The sequence below is a fragment of the Cetorhinus maximus genome, chromosome 19 (genome assembly GCF_964194155.1).
Source record: "Cetorhinus maximus chromosome 19, sCetMax3.hap1.1, whole genome shotgun sequence".
NCBI classification, from domain to species: Eukaryota; Metazoa; Chordata; class Chondrichthyes; order Lamniformes; family Cetorhinidae; genus Cetorhinus; species Cetorhinus maximus.
In genome coordinates this window covers 92,905,671-92,922,746 of record NC_135897.1, presented here as the reverse complement: position 1 = coordinate 92,922,746, position 17,076 = coordinate 92,905,671, and the positions used below count along the sequence as shown (strand labels likewise).

Genomic DNA, 17,076 nt, shown 5'->3' with positions numbered 1-17,076 from the left:
AGAGTCAGCAAGTTAGTCACACAATGCAGAATACCCAGACTCTGACCCATTCTTCTAACCATAGTATTTATGTAGCTGGTCCTGTTAAATTTCTGCTCAACAGTACTAACCAGGATATCAATGGATTTAATAATGGTAATGCCATTGAATGTCAAGGAGAGATGTTTAGACTTGTTGGAGATGGTCATTGCCTGGCACTTGTGTGGCGTGAATGTTACTTGCCACTTATCAGCCCAAGCCTGGATATTGTCCAGGTCTTGCTGCATTTGGACATGGACTGCTTCAGTATCTGAGGAGTCGTGAACGGTGCTGAACATTGTGCAGTCATCATCAGCGAACATCCCCACTTCTGACCTTATGATGGAGGGAAGGTCATTGATGAAGCAGCTGAAGACGACTGGGCCTAGGACACTACCCTGAGGAACTCCTGCAGTGATGTCCTGGAGCTGAGGTGATTGACCTCCAATGACCACAACCATCTTCCTTTGTGCTAGGGATGACTCCAACTAGTGGAGGGTTTTCCCCCTGATTCCCATTGACTCCAGTTTTGCACGGGCTTCTTAATACCACACTCAGTCAAATGCTGCCTTGATGTCAAGGGCAGTTACTACCACCTCTGGAATTCAGCTCTTTTGCCCATGTTTGGACCAAGGCTGTAATGAGATCTGGAGCTGAGTTGCCCTGGCAGAACACAAACTGATCGTCAGTGAACAGGTTATTGCTGAGTGAGTGCTGCTTGAGAGCATTGTCACCAATGCCTTTTACCACCTTGCTGATGATTGAGAGTAGGCTGCAGGGGCAGTATTTGGCCAGACTGGATTTGTCCATGTTTTTTGTGGACAGGACATACCTAGCTAATTTTCAGGATAGATGTGAGTGTTGTAGCTCTGCTGGAATACTTGGCTAGGGGCGCAGCAAGTTCTGGAGCACAAGTCTTCAGTACTACTGTCGGGATGTTGTCAAGGCCCAGAGCGTTTGCAGTATCCAGTGCCTTCAGCCATTTCTTGATATTGCATAGCTTTTGGACTGGCATCTGTGTGATGAGGACTCAGGAGGATATAGAGACTCGGCAGTTTTGACTGACTCCAGAATTAGTGTTTAATATTAAAAATGTCAGCAAGGAGGAAATTGGTACAAAATACGTAGTATAAAGTAGTTCTAGTGCTTTCTGCTCATGCAGAGGCTGAGATGACCTTCTTTGGGACTGGAAGTATCTGGTAGCATTGGCAGAATAAAGCTGCCTTTTCATTCAGATCAAAAACATTTCCATTTCTTATTCACATCCCATACCATCAAATGTTTTGGAAGAACAATTTAGGGAAAAGTCCCTCGGCAGTTTGAAATGGTCTCCAAATTCTTGCCCCTTCCTTTACTATTTGAGAAATCGGATTGGGAAAGACCATTGCCTCCTATAACTCATTGCTTCCCAGGGCCTCAAGTTCTTTTTTTTTTTGTTGATTTCTGACATGTGTTGTTGCCCATCCCTAATTGCCCTCAAGAAGGTGCTGGCCAGCTGTCCCTTTGAACCACTGCAGTCCGTGTGGTAAAGGTACACCCACAGTGTTGACAGGTGGAGCGTTCCAGGGATTTGATCCCGTGACCATGAAGGAATGGGTGATAAATGTCCCAGACAGGATGGTGTGTGATTTGGAGGGGAACTTGGAGGTGACGGTGTTGCCATGCACCTGCTGCCTTTGTCCCTCTGGAGGGTGAGGTCAGGGGTTTGGGAGGTTGTGCTGAAGAAGTCTGACCCCTTGCCCCCCTTCACTTACTTATCCTGTTGCAACCTACAGACTTTCAAAACCTAGCCTGCCATCAATATAATTATTATTTTATGATTCACCTCAGATTCCCTCCCACAATTCAAGTGGTACCCTCACTGAGCAGTCAATGCAAGGAAGAATATTCATCAGAACTAGAACAGGACAACTGCTGAGCTGCATAAAATATATTATAAAGAGATAAATGACAACCAATTTGCCATTTGACCATTTTTCCAACCATTAACTTTCTAATCTAATCCCTGGTCTTTCCCTTGCCATCTCTCTAAAACCTCCTCCAGCCCTAAAACCTGCATTCCCCCAGTGTTGGCTCCCTAAACCTTTCCATCTCTCTCCCGTCCTTTAAGATGCTCCTTTGTAGGTGAAGTGAATCTACCTCTTTGGATGCTTGTCTTAATATCGCCTTTATATGGCTAGGTGTTAAATTTTGACTGTGAAATGCCTTGGGACGTTCTACCAGGTTAGAGGCGTTGTATGGAAATGGAAAATAGTTGTGTTGAAGCAGATTCTAGTTGGTTTACAATGAATGAAACTTTGAGATTCACTTCCAGCTCCTATTGGAGGTTCACATTCAGCACCTTTCTAACATGCTGTGAGCTCCATGTATTTCATGGTTCTACGTAGCTCGTTATTCTCAAATTAGTATCACCAATGATGAAGTCCCAAGTGCAGGAGTACAGGTATTAGTACAACAGTAAATAGGGAAAAGTACAAAGATGCCATCAGAAATATGTCTACGCTGAAGAGCCTGAAGATTGGTAGACAGAGACGAGAACTGCAACTGGGAAATTCTCATGTCACTGGCAATGGAGTTTTAATGGAATGAATATGACAGGGGAAGGGAGTGAATGGGTACTGAAGGTACCACTAAAATTGTCACTGAACTAGTGAGATTAAAATCAATACAAAGGCTGCACTCTTGGACGGATGAAAGGATCCCTCACTGCTCTTTGAAGGAGAGCAGAGGAGTTCTCGCTGGTGTCCTGAGACATTTATCCCTTAACCAATATTACAAAAAAACAGAAACTGGTAATTTCCCTCAGTTGTGGGAACTTGGTGTGCACAAATTGGCTGCCATGTTTCCCCAACACCACAACAATGATTGTCCCTTCAAAGAGTCCATCATTGGCTGGTGAGCACCTTGGGATCTTCTGACTTTGTGAGAGGCACTATAGAAAAGCAAGCTTGATCTTTAATGTCCGCTTAAGTAGAAACAATGGCAGACAAGGAAGCAGTTAGTGCAGTAGGTGATGGACCATCAGTTGGAACTGGGTCATTCATGTCTCCAGTTCAATTCCTGCTGTGGCTTGAGTTAGCGAAGCCAACCAGGGCCAGTAATATGTCAAATAAAACTGGCCTCAAGTGTCTCTGGACTGGAGAAGGGTGGGGGGGAGGAGTTATGGATCTTAAAGCTCTGCTTTTGATCGACATCCAATGATGTTGGCTGGAAGGGCCAACTTAGGCCTTGAACTGATTGTGAAGATTGATGTAATAATGAGTGGCAACTTATGAAGTATACTGGGTGGTGAGAGCTGTTGGTGTCCCTCAAACAGTTTCTGCTGTTGCTAGGGAACAAAGTGAAAAGGGGAGAAATCAGACTAGATTCTAAAAGGAATAATGCCAGATTTGAATGCCTGTTTTCAGTTCCAATGTCTACTAATCTTAAAATGTCATATTTCTGTTGAATACATCATGTTCTGGTGCAATCTTGTGGAGTTTCAGATAAGCCCACACTCTCTTTCTTGGGCATCTAAGGTCTCTTGTTCATACAAATTTCCACCACTGCTGTTCAATGCTATCCCAAACTATTGACTACCGAACAGATAAAGCTCTAACTATTTTCCTAAGGTGCATGGGGGTTCCCTTTGTGATTTCAGAAACTGTCCTGTCCCTTGAGAGATCTGATAACTAAAAGTGATTTGTGCTGGGCAAAGTGCTGTCATTGTTGATTAATGCAGAGTCCTGGAATATGTATCCTGTGGTCGTTCTGTTGTGTGAACTTGTTAGAGAATTTTGAGGAGAGTGGTGTGGTTAGAGAGTGGAGCCACAGTGACACAGAAGAGAGAAGTACACAGGTGGTTTTCTGTGACAATGCTGCTCCAGAGCAGCAAGAGAATCTTGCCGCTCAAACAGAAAAGAGCCAACAGAAAGAGAAAGGGCCAAAGAGCAGAATGTTCAAAACAGTACTGGAAAAGACAAATGAGTGGGAATAATCTTGTCCTAGATAGAGTCTCCCATTTCCCATGTCTCCTCCACGATCTAAGAGATGACCTCCAAAATAGTGGCCACCATTCTACTTATGGTTTGGAATTTTTGAGCACTGGTTTTAAGCAATAAGACAGGCAAAGCACCAAGGAACCTCAAGCACCAACTGTAAAGTGGGGACACAGCAACAGGAGGTAAATGTGTCCCACCCCATCTCTTCACATCATGCTTAACCAAAACGTGAACACTCACGCTTAGCAGGACAGTTGAAAAGCAAGGGATGTGCAGAATGGGCCACAAGACATCAGGTAACACTCAACTTTAACATAAAGATGGTTATATAATAATCTTGGACGCATGGCATTCTCAAGAAATCTGCAACATTTTTGGGGGGAGCAAGAAAAGTAATGAAACAGCCAAACACATACCCATGGACAACTTGTTGCTTATTCAGAAGTAATACTGACAAAAGTTGGATCTCATGGCTGCACAGAACATTCAATGTTGTGATGCTACAACAGCCTGGGACTGAAAGGATGGGTCCCTTTTTTCTAGAAAAGAGAAGGCCAATAGATGACTTGATGAGAAGTCTTTAAGATTATGAATGGGTTTGATAGGGTAGATATAGACTCTCCCATAAATGGAAATGTCTTCTCTTGAACAAATGACCATAAATATAAGATAGTCACTAATAAATTCAGTCAGGAGCTCAGAAGAAACTCAACACCACATGGAGCAGTTGAGGCAAACAGTACAGATGTATTGGAGGGAAAAAGCCAATACCACATGAGTGAGAAAGGAATGAAAGGATATGCTGATAGGGTGAGATAAGGCTTGTGTGGATCATAACCAGTTGGGTCAAATGGCCTGTTTCTGTGTTGTAAAAACTCAATATGATGTAAAGCAAGGCCTCTCTTGACTCTCCCTCAGTTCAAATGAAATGTTATGTTATTGTTGCTAGAAGATTTACTTTATTATAGCAAGGAAACCATTTGCTAGATTTACTTTTACTTTTTGGTGATGGGGCAATCTATTCTTGGGAACCAGGGAATTCACATTGGGATAGGGCACTGGAAATAGTGGGGAAAGGTTTCATTGGTATGTTGAAGACTGTCTGTCAACTCCTGTGAACTGGTTAGGTGCAGGAATTAGCAACTTCAGGAGAAAAGAGGAAGGAACAAAAGTGAGAGTTAACCTAATTTCGGCTAACATTTTTGTCAGCCGTGGCTCAGATGGGAGCACCCTCATCATGGCTTCAAGACCCACTCCAGAGCCTTGAGCACATAATCCAGGCTGACACTCCGATGCAGTACTGAGGGAGTGCTGTGCTGTCAGAGGTAATGGCCGGAATTTTGCAGTACCCCCTCACAGCGGGTTCCCCAGCGACGAGCCATTGAAATCTCCATTCACATTGGCAGGACTGGAAGATCACACCAACATGAGGGGCTGGAAAATTCCAGCCAATGTCTTTCTGTTGAGACATTAAACCAAGGCCCCATCAACTCTCTCAGGTGGACGCAAAAGATGACACCATTTTGTAGAGCAGCAGGGGACTTATCCCCAGTGTCCTGGCCAATATTAATCCCGCAATCGACATCACTAAAACAGGTGATCTGGTCATTATCACATTGTTGTTTGTGGGAGCTTGCCATGTGTAAATTGGCTGCCACATTTCCTATATTACAACAGCTACTACACTTTAAAAGTACTTCATTGGCTGGTTTGGGACATCCTGAGGTTGTGAGAGGGGCTATAGAAATAGAAATGGAAATAATTGTTTCTCTACATGTGGAAAGAATCATCTTTTACGTTGAGCCTTCCCTTCCTCAGCCCAAAGGTTTTAACTCCAAATAGCAGTTTATAAAACAGGAAAAGGGGTCTACTTTAAGATAGATGTCACCAGAGCACGGGACATTGGAATAAGCATCTATGACTGTTCTGTGCATTCACTGGGTGGATTCAGTAAATTTCGCCGGTGCCAATATACTGGGACTCGCCTGGCTCATGAACAGGTAGGGGATGTATCAGATGCTTGGGGGATTATGAAGAAAGTTGGCTGGGGTCTGACCGAAGCAGGAGCTCACTGAACCATCAGTGCAATCAGAAGTTGAGTAAGAACTGAAACCATAGTAAGAGAGGTTGTTTAGGAAAATACAAGTGTCACTACTGAGTGGAGGAGGAGCACCTTGAGCGTGACCAGACCACAAACCAGGCGGGCGGGGAGGAGGGTGGGGTTGGGGGGTGAGCGTAGGAGGAGACAAGAATTATGAGCAAAGCTCCCCATGCCCAGAAGAGTTGGTCTTTAGCACAAGAAGGTAAGTTATCATGAGAATTATGTCGAAAGCATTTTGGAGACCCTCATGGATATGATTGGGGGACTAACAAGCTACGTTTATTAGGTTAACTGGTCTGTGAAGGTCCATATGGAGTTAAAGACTGTTTGTTGAGAGGTGTCAGACTCCCTTGTTGAGAGGTGTCAGACCTTGGGCGGCATTAAGTTGGGACTTACAAATAACTGTTTTCAGAACTGAACGGCGGCATTTGGGAGATCAGCAATCTGCACTTGTCTGAAAACAGCCTCAGGGCAAGATCGAGATAAAGAGGACTCTGCAAAGATTTCTGGAGGTGAAAGGGAGGACCACCAGTTACCATTCATTGAGCTACCTGCTGATTGGGGGTAGGGGTTATTTTTCCTCCTCTCTGGACACCTGTCCGGCTCAATTTCCAATCTGATTATTGGAGTGTGGCGCATTTTGTTCTTGAGGTTTTCGGACTCGTGAGGTAAAGTTGGGCTGTCTGTTATTAGCTTCCTCAAGGAAGGACTGTGCGAGGAAATGTTTGACAATTCCTCCAAGGAAGAATGAGTAGGAAAAGGCATGTGTGTGCCATGATAGCTGGGGAAGCTGCGGGAAAGGGAAAGCTCTGGGGAATGGCAGGGAGACCAGTCTGAGGAAACACCGTGGTGCAGGCGGTCAAAGGGAATGGGGGAATTACGATAGTTATTGTCAGCGGAAAGAAAACGAGCAGATCTCGAGCGACAGAGCTTAGGAGAAGCAAGATGAGTGGAAGAAGAGGAGCCAATGCCAGCAATATCGGGGGTGCTGGCCATCTTTTTTAAGGACAGCAAATGGCTGGGCTGAGGGACCTTCAGACTGAATCCTCCATTAGCAGAATTCGCTCGAGATTCAACTTTCATCACTTCCGTTAAAAGAGAGGCTGGGGAAGAATGACACAAATAGCCCTCAGAAGAATCTGGGGACAGGCTAAGAGAAGATGTCGGAGAGAGGGAGGCATGAACAGAATATGGTGAGGATGGCCTACTCCCTCCCTCATTGATTGTTGCCTCTTCAGAGATCTGTCTATCATAATCAGGATCCACTCTTATTATGGGGGTCTCTGGAACCTTCTCTACCACCCCATTTGCCTTCATTGTGAATCTGTAATATGAGGGTCCTTCAACTTTAGCTGCTGACTTCCTCTTCCTTTTCCTAACAACCCCACTTTGACAAAATGTAAAGATGTATTCATCTGAATTCCCTGGTGGATTTGAAATGGAGTCGTTTACACTCTTTTTCACCACTCCGTTAGGTCCAAACTCAAAGGTCAGCTCCTGGGGCAGATGTTGTTTGGCCAGTAACCGTCCCCGCGATTGCGCCTGCCCGGCCTGGTCCTTCAGGGAGGCTCTGGGGGCACGTGACTTCTGCTTGTCTTCCACTCGGGTATGGGGGTGGGCCGGTCCAGCCAAAGGTTGATTGGAGTCCTGCACAGCCGTTGCTTGGTGTGAGCCTCGTCCATTGATCAGGGCGGAGGGAAGGAATCTGGGAGCCTGGAGGTGTTGGTCGGAATTCGGCTGGTGAACTGATTGATGAGCGGGACGCTGGTCGGAGACGTCATTTGACGATGGCCACTTAGTGGAAGGCAGTTCCTGTTTGGATGGGCGTCGGGGAGAATTACTGAGCGATCGTTTCTGTACCTGGGTTTGGATGACAGAATTATTTGTTCAAAAACAAAGGCAGCTCACACCTACCTGGGATAAAAACCAGAACGACGTTAGAACAAGTCTCCACATATTTCATATTGGCCAGACATGGCTGACACCAGATGCATCACCTGTGATGGGGACACGTCAATAAACCAGGGGGCTCTTACCGTGAATAAGAAGTACTTCCCTCCTAACATAGAAGCAAGGGGAGGCCATTCAGCACCTTGAACCTGTTCTACCATGCTATTAGACCATGATTGAACCGTATCTTAACTCCATTTATCTACCTTGGTTTCATAATTCTAAATACATGTTCCCAACAAAAATCCATCAATCAGAGTCTTGAAATAATCAAGAATTGTAGCCACCATTCTGACCAGTGGATATGTTGGTGATCAGGGGTCATTTTGGGAGCGGGGCTGGTGGAGCCGGGAATTTGCGCAATGAAATGGCCCACAATACAGCCCAATCAGAGTTGGGGGCTACTATCACTTGCAGAAGCTACATATTGGTGTGTCTGCATTGTGAGCTGGTCACTGGTGTATATGAAGTCAGGGACAACAGAAGGATAATGAGCCATTCAGCCCCTTGAGCCTGTTCTATCATTCAATCAGATCATGGCTACTCTACAAGTCAACTCCAGCTGAGCACCCACTCCCTTCTGGCTGAGATTCTCAGCCTTAGCAAAGACCTGCCTTCCTTCCTGGTTATGCATAGTCTAAATTCAGGTCAGTGAATCCATCCATTGAAGAAACATCATCTTCCCTGTTAGGGCGGGCGACCCGCCAGGATAACCCTGGAGTCTCCAGGAATTGAAGACTAATTGCCAGGGCAAAGGGGCATTAATAAGGTTAAACATTAACTTTGGAGAGGTGGGGTGCAGGGGAGAAGAGAGCCCTCTGAGCCCTGAATATTGGAGAGAGTGAAAAGGCGTTTTGTCTGACAGTCAAAAATTGTCCAATGGGATAATGAAGAGTCAGTTTGCTTTCTGATTGGCGGTACAGTGAGGATTGACATGTTAGGTGACCAGTGAAGGGGACAGGACAGTTGGAGGTCATGGGATGAAACCTTCTGGAATATATCCAATTAGAATTGCCAAAATGTCCCCCTAGTAAAGGGATTCTGACAGCACCCTATACGGTTCAACCAATCACAGGGAAGTGCAATGACATCTTTGCATCACCAGCCAAAACACTTTAAGGACATTTTCCTTCTTTTCTTACCTTCCATCTTTTCCTGAAAGTCCTCATGGGCTATTCAACCACACGGCAATCACAGTCGATCCGGTGAAGGTTGTTGGTGATGAACAGTGGCAGATTTTTGGGTTAATTTCCTGCTCCAAAGCTAAGGTGCTCAGGAGAGTTTGAATGTCTGAGTTACCCATTGAATAAACTCCGTACACAGCCCCAGGAAGTTTCATCTCTTCAGCTGCATGTGGCAAGCAGACGTGGGCTCAAACTCAGAGCAATGGGCAGGACTGACAGAGGCCTGGGAGAAGGACTCCTCCCTGTCCTCCGTGTTGGTTATTATACATGTCTGAGAAAACATTGGGAGAGGTGGGGTGTGGAGGGAAGAGAGAGAAAGGAGAGAGGGAGGGTGAGAAATAGAGGGAGGAGAGAGACAAGGGGGGAGAGAGAGTGGGGGGGGCGGGGGGGCCAGGGAAAATGGAGAGAGAGAGAGAGAGAGACAGAAGGAGGAAGGAGGGGAAGGGGAAAGGAGGAGGGAGGGGAATCTTGGAAAGGGAGGAGAGTGCAGAGGTGGCGGATATGTATGGAGGAAGAGGAAAGGAGGAGGAGGAATCACAGAATTGTTATAATGCAGAAGGAGGCCTTTCGGCCCATTGTGCCTGCACTGGCTCTCCGAATGAGCATTATGACTTGGTGCCATTCTCCTTCCTTTTCCCCATGACCCTGCACATTGTTTCTATTTAAACAATCATCTAATACCCTCTTGAATGCCTCAATTGAACCTGCCTCCACCACACTTCCAGGCCGTGCATTCCAAACCCTAACCACTCGCTGAGAGAGAAAGTTTTTTCTCATGTCACATTCGCTCCTTTTGCAAATCACTTTAAATCTGTGCCCTCTCGTTCTTGATCCTTTTACGAGTTGGAAGAGCTTCTCCCTATCTACTCTGTCCAGCCCTCTCATGATTTTGAATATCTCTATCAAATCTCCTCTAAGCCTTCTCTCCCAGGAGAACAGTCCCAACTTCTCCAATCTATCCTCATAGCTTCAAGTTTCTCATCCCTGGGACCATTCTTGTAAACCTCTCCTGCACTCTCTCCAATGTGTTCACATCCTTCCTACAATGTGGCGCCCAGAACTGGACACAATACTCCAGCTGAGGTCTGTCTAATATTTTATATCAGCTCAGCATAACCTCCTTGCTCTTGTACTCTATGCCCTTATTAATAAAGCCCAGAATGCTGTATGCTTTATTAACTGCTTTCTCCGCCTATCCTGCCACCTTCAATGACTTACGCACATATATATCGAGGCCCCTCAGCTTCTGCACACCCTTTAGAGTTATACCCCTTATTTTATATTGACTCTCCATGTTCTTCCTACCAAAATACATCACCTCACACTTCTCCACATTGAAATTCATCTGCCACCTATCTGCCCATTCCACCAACTTGTCTATGTCCTTTTGAAGTTCTACACTGTCCTCACAATTTACAATGCAAAGGAGGGGGAGGAGGAGAGGGAAAGAGGTGAAAGAGGGAGGGTGGAGAAGAGAGAGAAAGAATGAAAGGGGAGAAGAGAGGAGGGAGGAAGGGAAGAGAGAGAAAGAAAGAGAGAGAGAGAGGGGAGGGAGGGATAGAGAGAGAGGAGAAGCGAGGAAGATGAGAGGGGAGAGATAGAAGAGAAGAAAGATGTTGAGAGAGAGGAATCAATTTGGAGAAAGACTTTCCAAGTGCTGAATATTTCAGAGAACGCAGTCATTCCTGACTCAGTTCACCAAAGGGAGTTGGAAGTTCCTTACAGCTACATAACACGGTCCCTCTGGGTTCCACAAAGCACATGATATTTGATTGTGCCTTTTACACTCCACTACTGTCACCGGGTGAAGTCTCTCCTTGAGGCCCCATCAGCCAAGAGGAATGAAAGGAACTGATTGACCCACAGATTGGCAGCATAATCAGCTCCAATCCCATTCCGCTGACCGACAGCACGCACACGGAAACTCCAGACCTGCGCAGATTGATCCCAGAGATATCAGTTAGATTGCATACCTCTTTGGCCCAGGCTGGCTTCTCAGTTGGGTTCATACTGTCCTTGTAGTGGTAAAGTGGCTTCTTCTCACCAGCCCTTGGTTCCAGCTGTTGCTGCTGCTGGAGAGACACCAGGTAAGCTCGTTCCTGCTGTAGCTGCCGTTGTAGTCGCTCCGCCTGACGCTGTTCCTCCAGCTGCTTCCGCTTGTATTCCTTACAGACGGAGACCAAACACAAGACAGTGCATTAAACCTTCACCACACTCACTATGGACAAATGGGGGTCATTATTCTACAATGGTAGAGGTTACTAAATCTCTCAACCTCCACTAGGTACAAGAATTTCATCCAACTAATTAGAGCTAAAATCAAACCCCACATCACAATTACATTCATCAAATTTCACGACCAAGAACAAACAGATTTGGGGCCCATCATTTTAGTGCGAATTGGATTTTAAGTTCTATTTCTTTTCTTGCAAACTGACATTCTACAAAGTTCGTTCAAATTTCACAGCAGTTTCAATAACTTGAGCCATGTAGAGACTATGACACAAAAAGGCGATTAAACTTGACAAAATGACAGTAAATCACTTGACTGTAGATTGGAGGGAGATTTTATGTATATTGGAGGATAGGGTTAAGCACTGGAAGGATTCGCTGGCTGATTAACAGTCTGGCGGATCACAGCATGGATGGTGGCCAAGACCATCAACTCCCATTGGATAGAGAAGTTAATCCTATGTGTCCGGAAGGTTTTCTTGGCCCCCACACCAATGGGAAATAAGTTTTCAGCTGCAATGCAACCCAGAATTCCAGGATAGAGCTCTGATCTCCACTTGCCAGGACTGTCTGGAGCAGTGTCCAAACCTAGAATCTTCCAACTCGGAGACAGGAACGGCTACCATACGGCAAAATGGTTCACCCTGACATGGTTAAAGGGGTTGATTTAGAGGAGGTCTTAGTAGATGTAAACACAGGGAAAAAACTTAAGGAAGAGTTCCAGGATTGAGGGAAGAGATGGAGACAGTTCTACAGTCAACAGCAGATCGAAGAGGACAAAACAGGATAAGGCAAGAGATTCAGGATTAGAGGACAGGCCATGGTCCATCGCTTCAAACAGGTTACAAACCTGGGACAGCAGATGGCTGGAGGGAGTTTTTTTCTTAAATTTATTCTTGGGATGTGCGCATGGCTGGCTGGGCCAGCATTTACTGCCCATCCCTTATTAGCCTTGAGAAGGTGATGGTGAGCTGTCTTTTTGAACTACCACAGTCCATGTGCTGTAGGTAGACCCACAGAGCTGTTAGGGAGGGGGTTCAAGGATTTTGACCCAGCAATTGTCAAGGAACGGCGATACATTTCCAAATCAGGACGATGGGTGACTTGGAGGGAAACTTCCGTGTCATGGTGTTCCCATGCACTTGCTGCGCTTGTCCTTCTAGTGGTAGAGGTCGCAGGTTTGGAAGGTGCCGTTGTAAACGAGGGTAGAGATTTTGAATTCTGTGCATTTGGAGTTGACAGTTGGGAAATCAATACAGGTTGACAAGGGCATGGGCCAGCATGCAGGGTCAGGATGTGCGCTGATGGAGTTAGAGTTGGAGATGATGTATGGTGGAGTTTCAAAGGCCAAAGGGGAAACGTTGAGCCTGGAGATGGATTGGGGCAGCAGTGACAAGTAAAGGTGAGGGCAGGAGATCAGGCTGGAGACAGACAACCTTGGTAACAGGACCCATGGTAAGAAATTAAGATTTAATATTAATACGCCCCCCCCCCATCCTGACTCACTCAGCAGACATTCTGAGTGTGAGTTCTTGAATCTTGACAGACAAAGTTACACAAATCGGTGACCAACCTTAAATGTATTAAAACTGCCCATACCTACTAACATTGGTTGTTGGGTTTCTCACAGTATTGGTTATTAGCTTTTTTGTCTTATTCCTCCCTATAATTCTGATAATGTAGCACAAGTCTGTATAATGTTCTGTCGGACCAGGGGACAAAAGGAAATCCACAGAAACATCCAACATCTACACACTGTCCCCATCAAACACTCCCAGGACAGGTACAGCATGAGGTTAGATACAGAGTAAAGCTCCCTCTACACTGTCCCCATCAAACACTCCCAGGACAGGTACAGCACGGGGTTAGATACAAAAGGAGAAGGTAAGGAGAATGAGAGAGGAAGGGGACAAGAAGCAGGAGAGAGAAATCCTATTCAATCGCCTGGTGTAGGCCACCTCTAACCACATATTCTAAACCAAAGCTGGGTCAACGTAATGGATGGGAGTGATGCACTGCAATAAACTTCAACATTTCTTCCAGCTCTTTTACAAAACCCCTCAAAGAAACCAGTTAAGTTGAAATGTCTGGTGATCCATCTGTATCTCCTTTCAGGCAAATATAAAAAAGCACAAATCTCACAATGAGGGAACAACATGAACAAGTCAGGAGATTGGAGGTGGGGTGTGGGGGAGGGTGCTGGGTGAGCTTTGTTTCCGGGTGAATAATATTGGTGCATTACCAGTAGGAGTGCCTGCTCCTGCAGAAGTTGTTGTTGCAAGATCTCTAACTGCCTCTGTTCTTCCTCTAACTGTCGCCTTATGTACTCCTGCGGACGTCGAAGAGAGAGAGTGGGAGAGACAGAGAGAGAGAAAGAGAGAGGGAAAAAGAGAAAACAGGAACGATTTCAGAAAAGGAGAGGGAAGAGACAGGAAACACCAAGGTTCGAGAACCCTGAACCAAACTGAATTAGAGGGTATATAGTTACAGTATACAGTATACAGTTGTATAGTGGTTATGTTACTGAACTAGGGATCCATAGGCCTGGACTCTGAATCAAGGGACTTAAGTTCAAATCCCACTATGGTGGCTGGGGAAATTTAATTCCGTTAATTAAATAAATTAGGAATATAAAGCTAGTATAAGTCATGGTAACTATGTAACTACTCTGATTGTTGTAGAAACCCATCTGGTTCACTAATGTCCTTTAGAGAAGGGAATCTGTTGTCCTTACCCAGTCTGGCCCGCATGTGACTCCAGACCCACAGCGATGTGGCTAACTCTTAACTGCCCTGGGAAATGGCTTAGCAAGCTGCTCAGTGGTATTCAAGAAGGTGGCTCACCACCCCCTTCTCACAGGCGATTAGGGAAGGGCAACAATGCTAGCCTTGCCAGCCACCATAGAAAGAGGCTCGACACAGCCTCAGGTTTGGGTCCCCCCACAGTGGATTCTACTAGAAGTCCGGGTTACAGGCCAAGGTTACCCTGATCTCTGCCCAGGGCCACAAATTCTTCCTGCAGCCGGGAGTGCGTGTTGTGGACAGAATGTCCGCTCCCAGCGACCGGCAGGTGCCATTCCACAGTCGGCCTGTGGGAGGTGTTCAAGGTCCCCATTCCATCATACACTTCCCCGCAGTGATTGGGGAATTGTTTCTTTCCCGGAATGGGTATCCCAGTCACCTCTGCAATGGAAACTAAAGCTCTTGTTAGAGTTAGGGGTTGGGGTCCAACCAACTCCAAAGGACGACAATGTTCACTGCTCATTGAACTCTGGACATGAAAGTGTCTTAGCTGCTCCTCCTCTCACAGGCAACACAGTGGCTGAATTTGCCGTTGGAATTAACTTGTGGGATTCCCTTTCTGGACTCTGCTCTGGGTGTGTGACCATCTTCAGTTCAATCTGACTCAGGTTTCAGTCGTCCCTTCAAAGTGCAACAGTTTTGTTTTAAAAACAGGATTATTCTTTAAACCTTTTCAAAAAAATTAAGAGAAATGCAACAGACTTGATGAGCAGAAATCAAGCCTAGAAAACCTTTGCCAGCAAAACCCGATTAGTTCCTGTCAAGTGGATTCGATGCAGAATTTTACCATTATGACCACCTTTCCCCTGAACAATACATTGTGCAAAGAGTTTTTAAGGACACACTTCACTGAAACGGATTAAATAAATTTCAGGAAACCGCGCGGGAGCAGTGAGGGCTCGGGATTGTCGGGAACCGTGGTCCCAGAGAGAGTCAACTGAACCCTTCCGCCCAGTAGGTCATCTCAGGATAGCAGGGGAGATTTGGGAGGCCGGGTTATGGACAGGGGGGGAAATTTAATCCAATTTCTCCTCCCAAGTCTTGCCACTGATGCCAAGTATAAAAAAGGCTCCTGATGTGTTGCACAGCTGGAGTTGCCAATTGTCCAGGATTGCCCTGGACTCTCCACGAATTGAAGCTTAATCTCCTGGATACCGCTCTGAGCAACTCAGAAGCAAATCGTAGGGGGCTTTGAAATGAATTGCATGCTTTTTTTTTCATCCCTTACAATATTTTTGTTCATTTGTTATAAAAATAGGAAGGTGGGTGGGGGAAAAAAAGGCGACCGTCAAAAATTATCCAATTCTGTCATGAAGAGGCTGCTCACTTTCTATTGGTGCAGAAAGACAGCATGTCATGAATACGGACATGCCAGGCATCCAATGGTGGGAGCATATGGGTAGAATGAAGGGAAGTCAGACGTCATGTAATGAAACCTTTAGGAGGACAATCAACCAGAGTCGACAATCTTACAGTCGATCCGTCTGATTCATCAGCTCTTGGCTTTGTATGAATCCCACCCCGTATGTTCACCCTGCCTCCCACCTTGTTATTTGAAAAGCTTGGCTCCTTACCCCTACGATTAATTCAGCTCTGCAGCTTCACATCCCAATACAAACCCTTGAAACCTGTAGGCTTTACTCTTGCCTTTCCTGCAATCTTTTAGATCTAGATTGGCTTCTGGGCTGGCAATGCCTCAATTTTAAAACCTCAGCCTCTTTGAAATTTCAAGCCCCTCACCCCCCTCTCCATCTCTGCAACCTCCACCAACTGTACAACCCTCTGATATCTCTGCACTCATCCAATTCTGGCCTCTTGCCCATCCCTGATTTTAATGGCTCCACCATTGGCTGGACCTTCAGCTGCCTGGGCCCCAAGCTCTGGATTTCCCTGCCTAAACCTCCCCGCTCTCTCTCTTCCCTTAAGTTGCTCCTTAAAACCTACGTCTTGGACCCAGCTTTTGACCACCTGTCCTGGTATCTCTCATGTGGCTTGGTGTCAAATCTTGCTTGATAACGCTCTTGTGAAAGCCCTTGGGACATGTTACTGTGTTAAAGATGCCACCTAAATACAAGTTGTTGCTGTTGCCACGGCCCCAAAGGGACATATCAGCAACGTAGCGTCTCAGCTCTACCCTAGAAGGAAAAACAGTAAAAACTGGGAAATAAGAGCACTGGTCCGAACTGGTTTTTTTTCCTTCCGGGGCCTCATCAGCTTTTCAGAGGTGACACTTCAACATCTGTTCCCCTTTAAGCATCATTGATGGTTTTCTATTATGTGACACGTACTTATTAAGAGGAGGTGACTGTGCGGGAATATTATGGTCATAAATACATCTCTCACTCTGTACACCGACACTCCCACACAAGTACTCCTTAACATTTCCTGTGTATGGTGGGAGAGAGAAAGTTTAAATCGATTCCCTGGATCTCCACACAGGTTAGATTTTTCTAGGTTGGGGTATGTGGCCATTGGGACATGGGGTGAGGTTGGCGTGGTTTATTGGTCAGTCAAAGGCTTTGTTAAAGTGCCGGGAGTAGTCCATTCATCCCTGAGGATTCAGTCCAAATAAGGATTTGCCAAACTCCACAAGCCTCCAGGAATCAAGATGGTATATCCTCTTACTGAAAGTTTTCTGTGAATCCTTTTATTCCTTAATTATTAAAAAATATAAGGGAGACAAAGAAAAGCTGTTCCCATTGGCTGGTGGTACAAGGACTGGGATTTAAAGTTTTGGTCAAAAGATGCAGAAGGGGGAACGGGACGAAGGACATTTTGATGCAACGAGTGGTAATGACCTGGAATTCACT

At 45.8% G+C, this 17,076-nt stretch overlaps 1 protein-coding gene across 3 annotated transcripts in view; it reads right to left on the bottom strand.

Moving 5' to 3' along the window:
- Positions 1-17,076, bottom strand: part of LOC144694037 (TRAF2 and NCK-interacting protein kinase-like) — a 242,556-nt gene that overhangs the window by 71,076 nt on the left and 154,404 nt on the right. For all 3 annotated transcript variants that reach the window (XM_078564386.1, XM_078564387.1, XM_078564388.1), the window contains exons 15-17: positions 13,708-13,794; positions 11,207-11,398; positions 7,552-7,959 (exon numbers count right to left, since the gene is read on the bottom strand). In XM_078564386.1, coding sequence (XP_078420512.1) covers positions 7,552-7,959; positions 11,207-11,398; positions 13,708-13,794 — 687 coding nt within the window. The remainder of the gene's footprint in view (positions 1-7,551; positions 7,960-11,206; positions 11,399-13,707; positions 13,795-17,076) is intronic.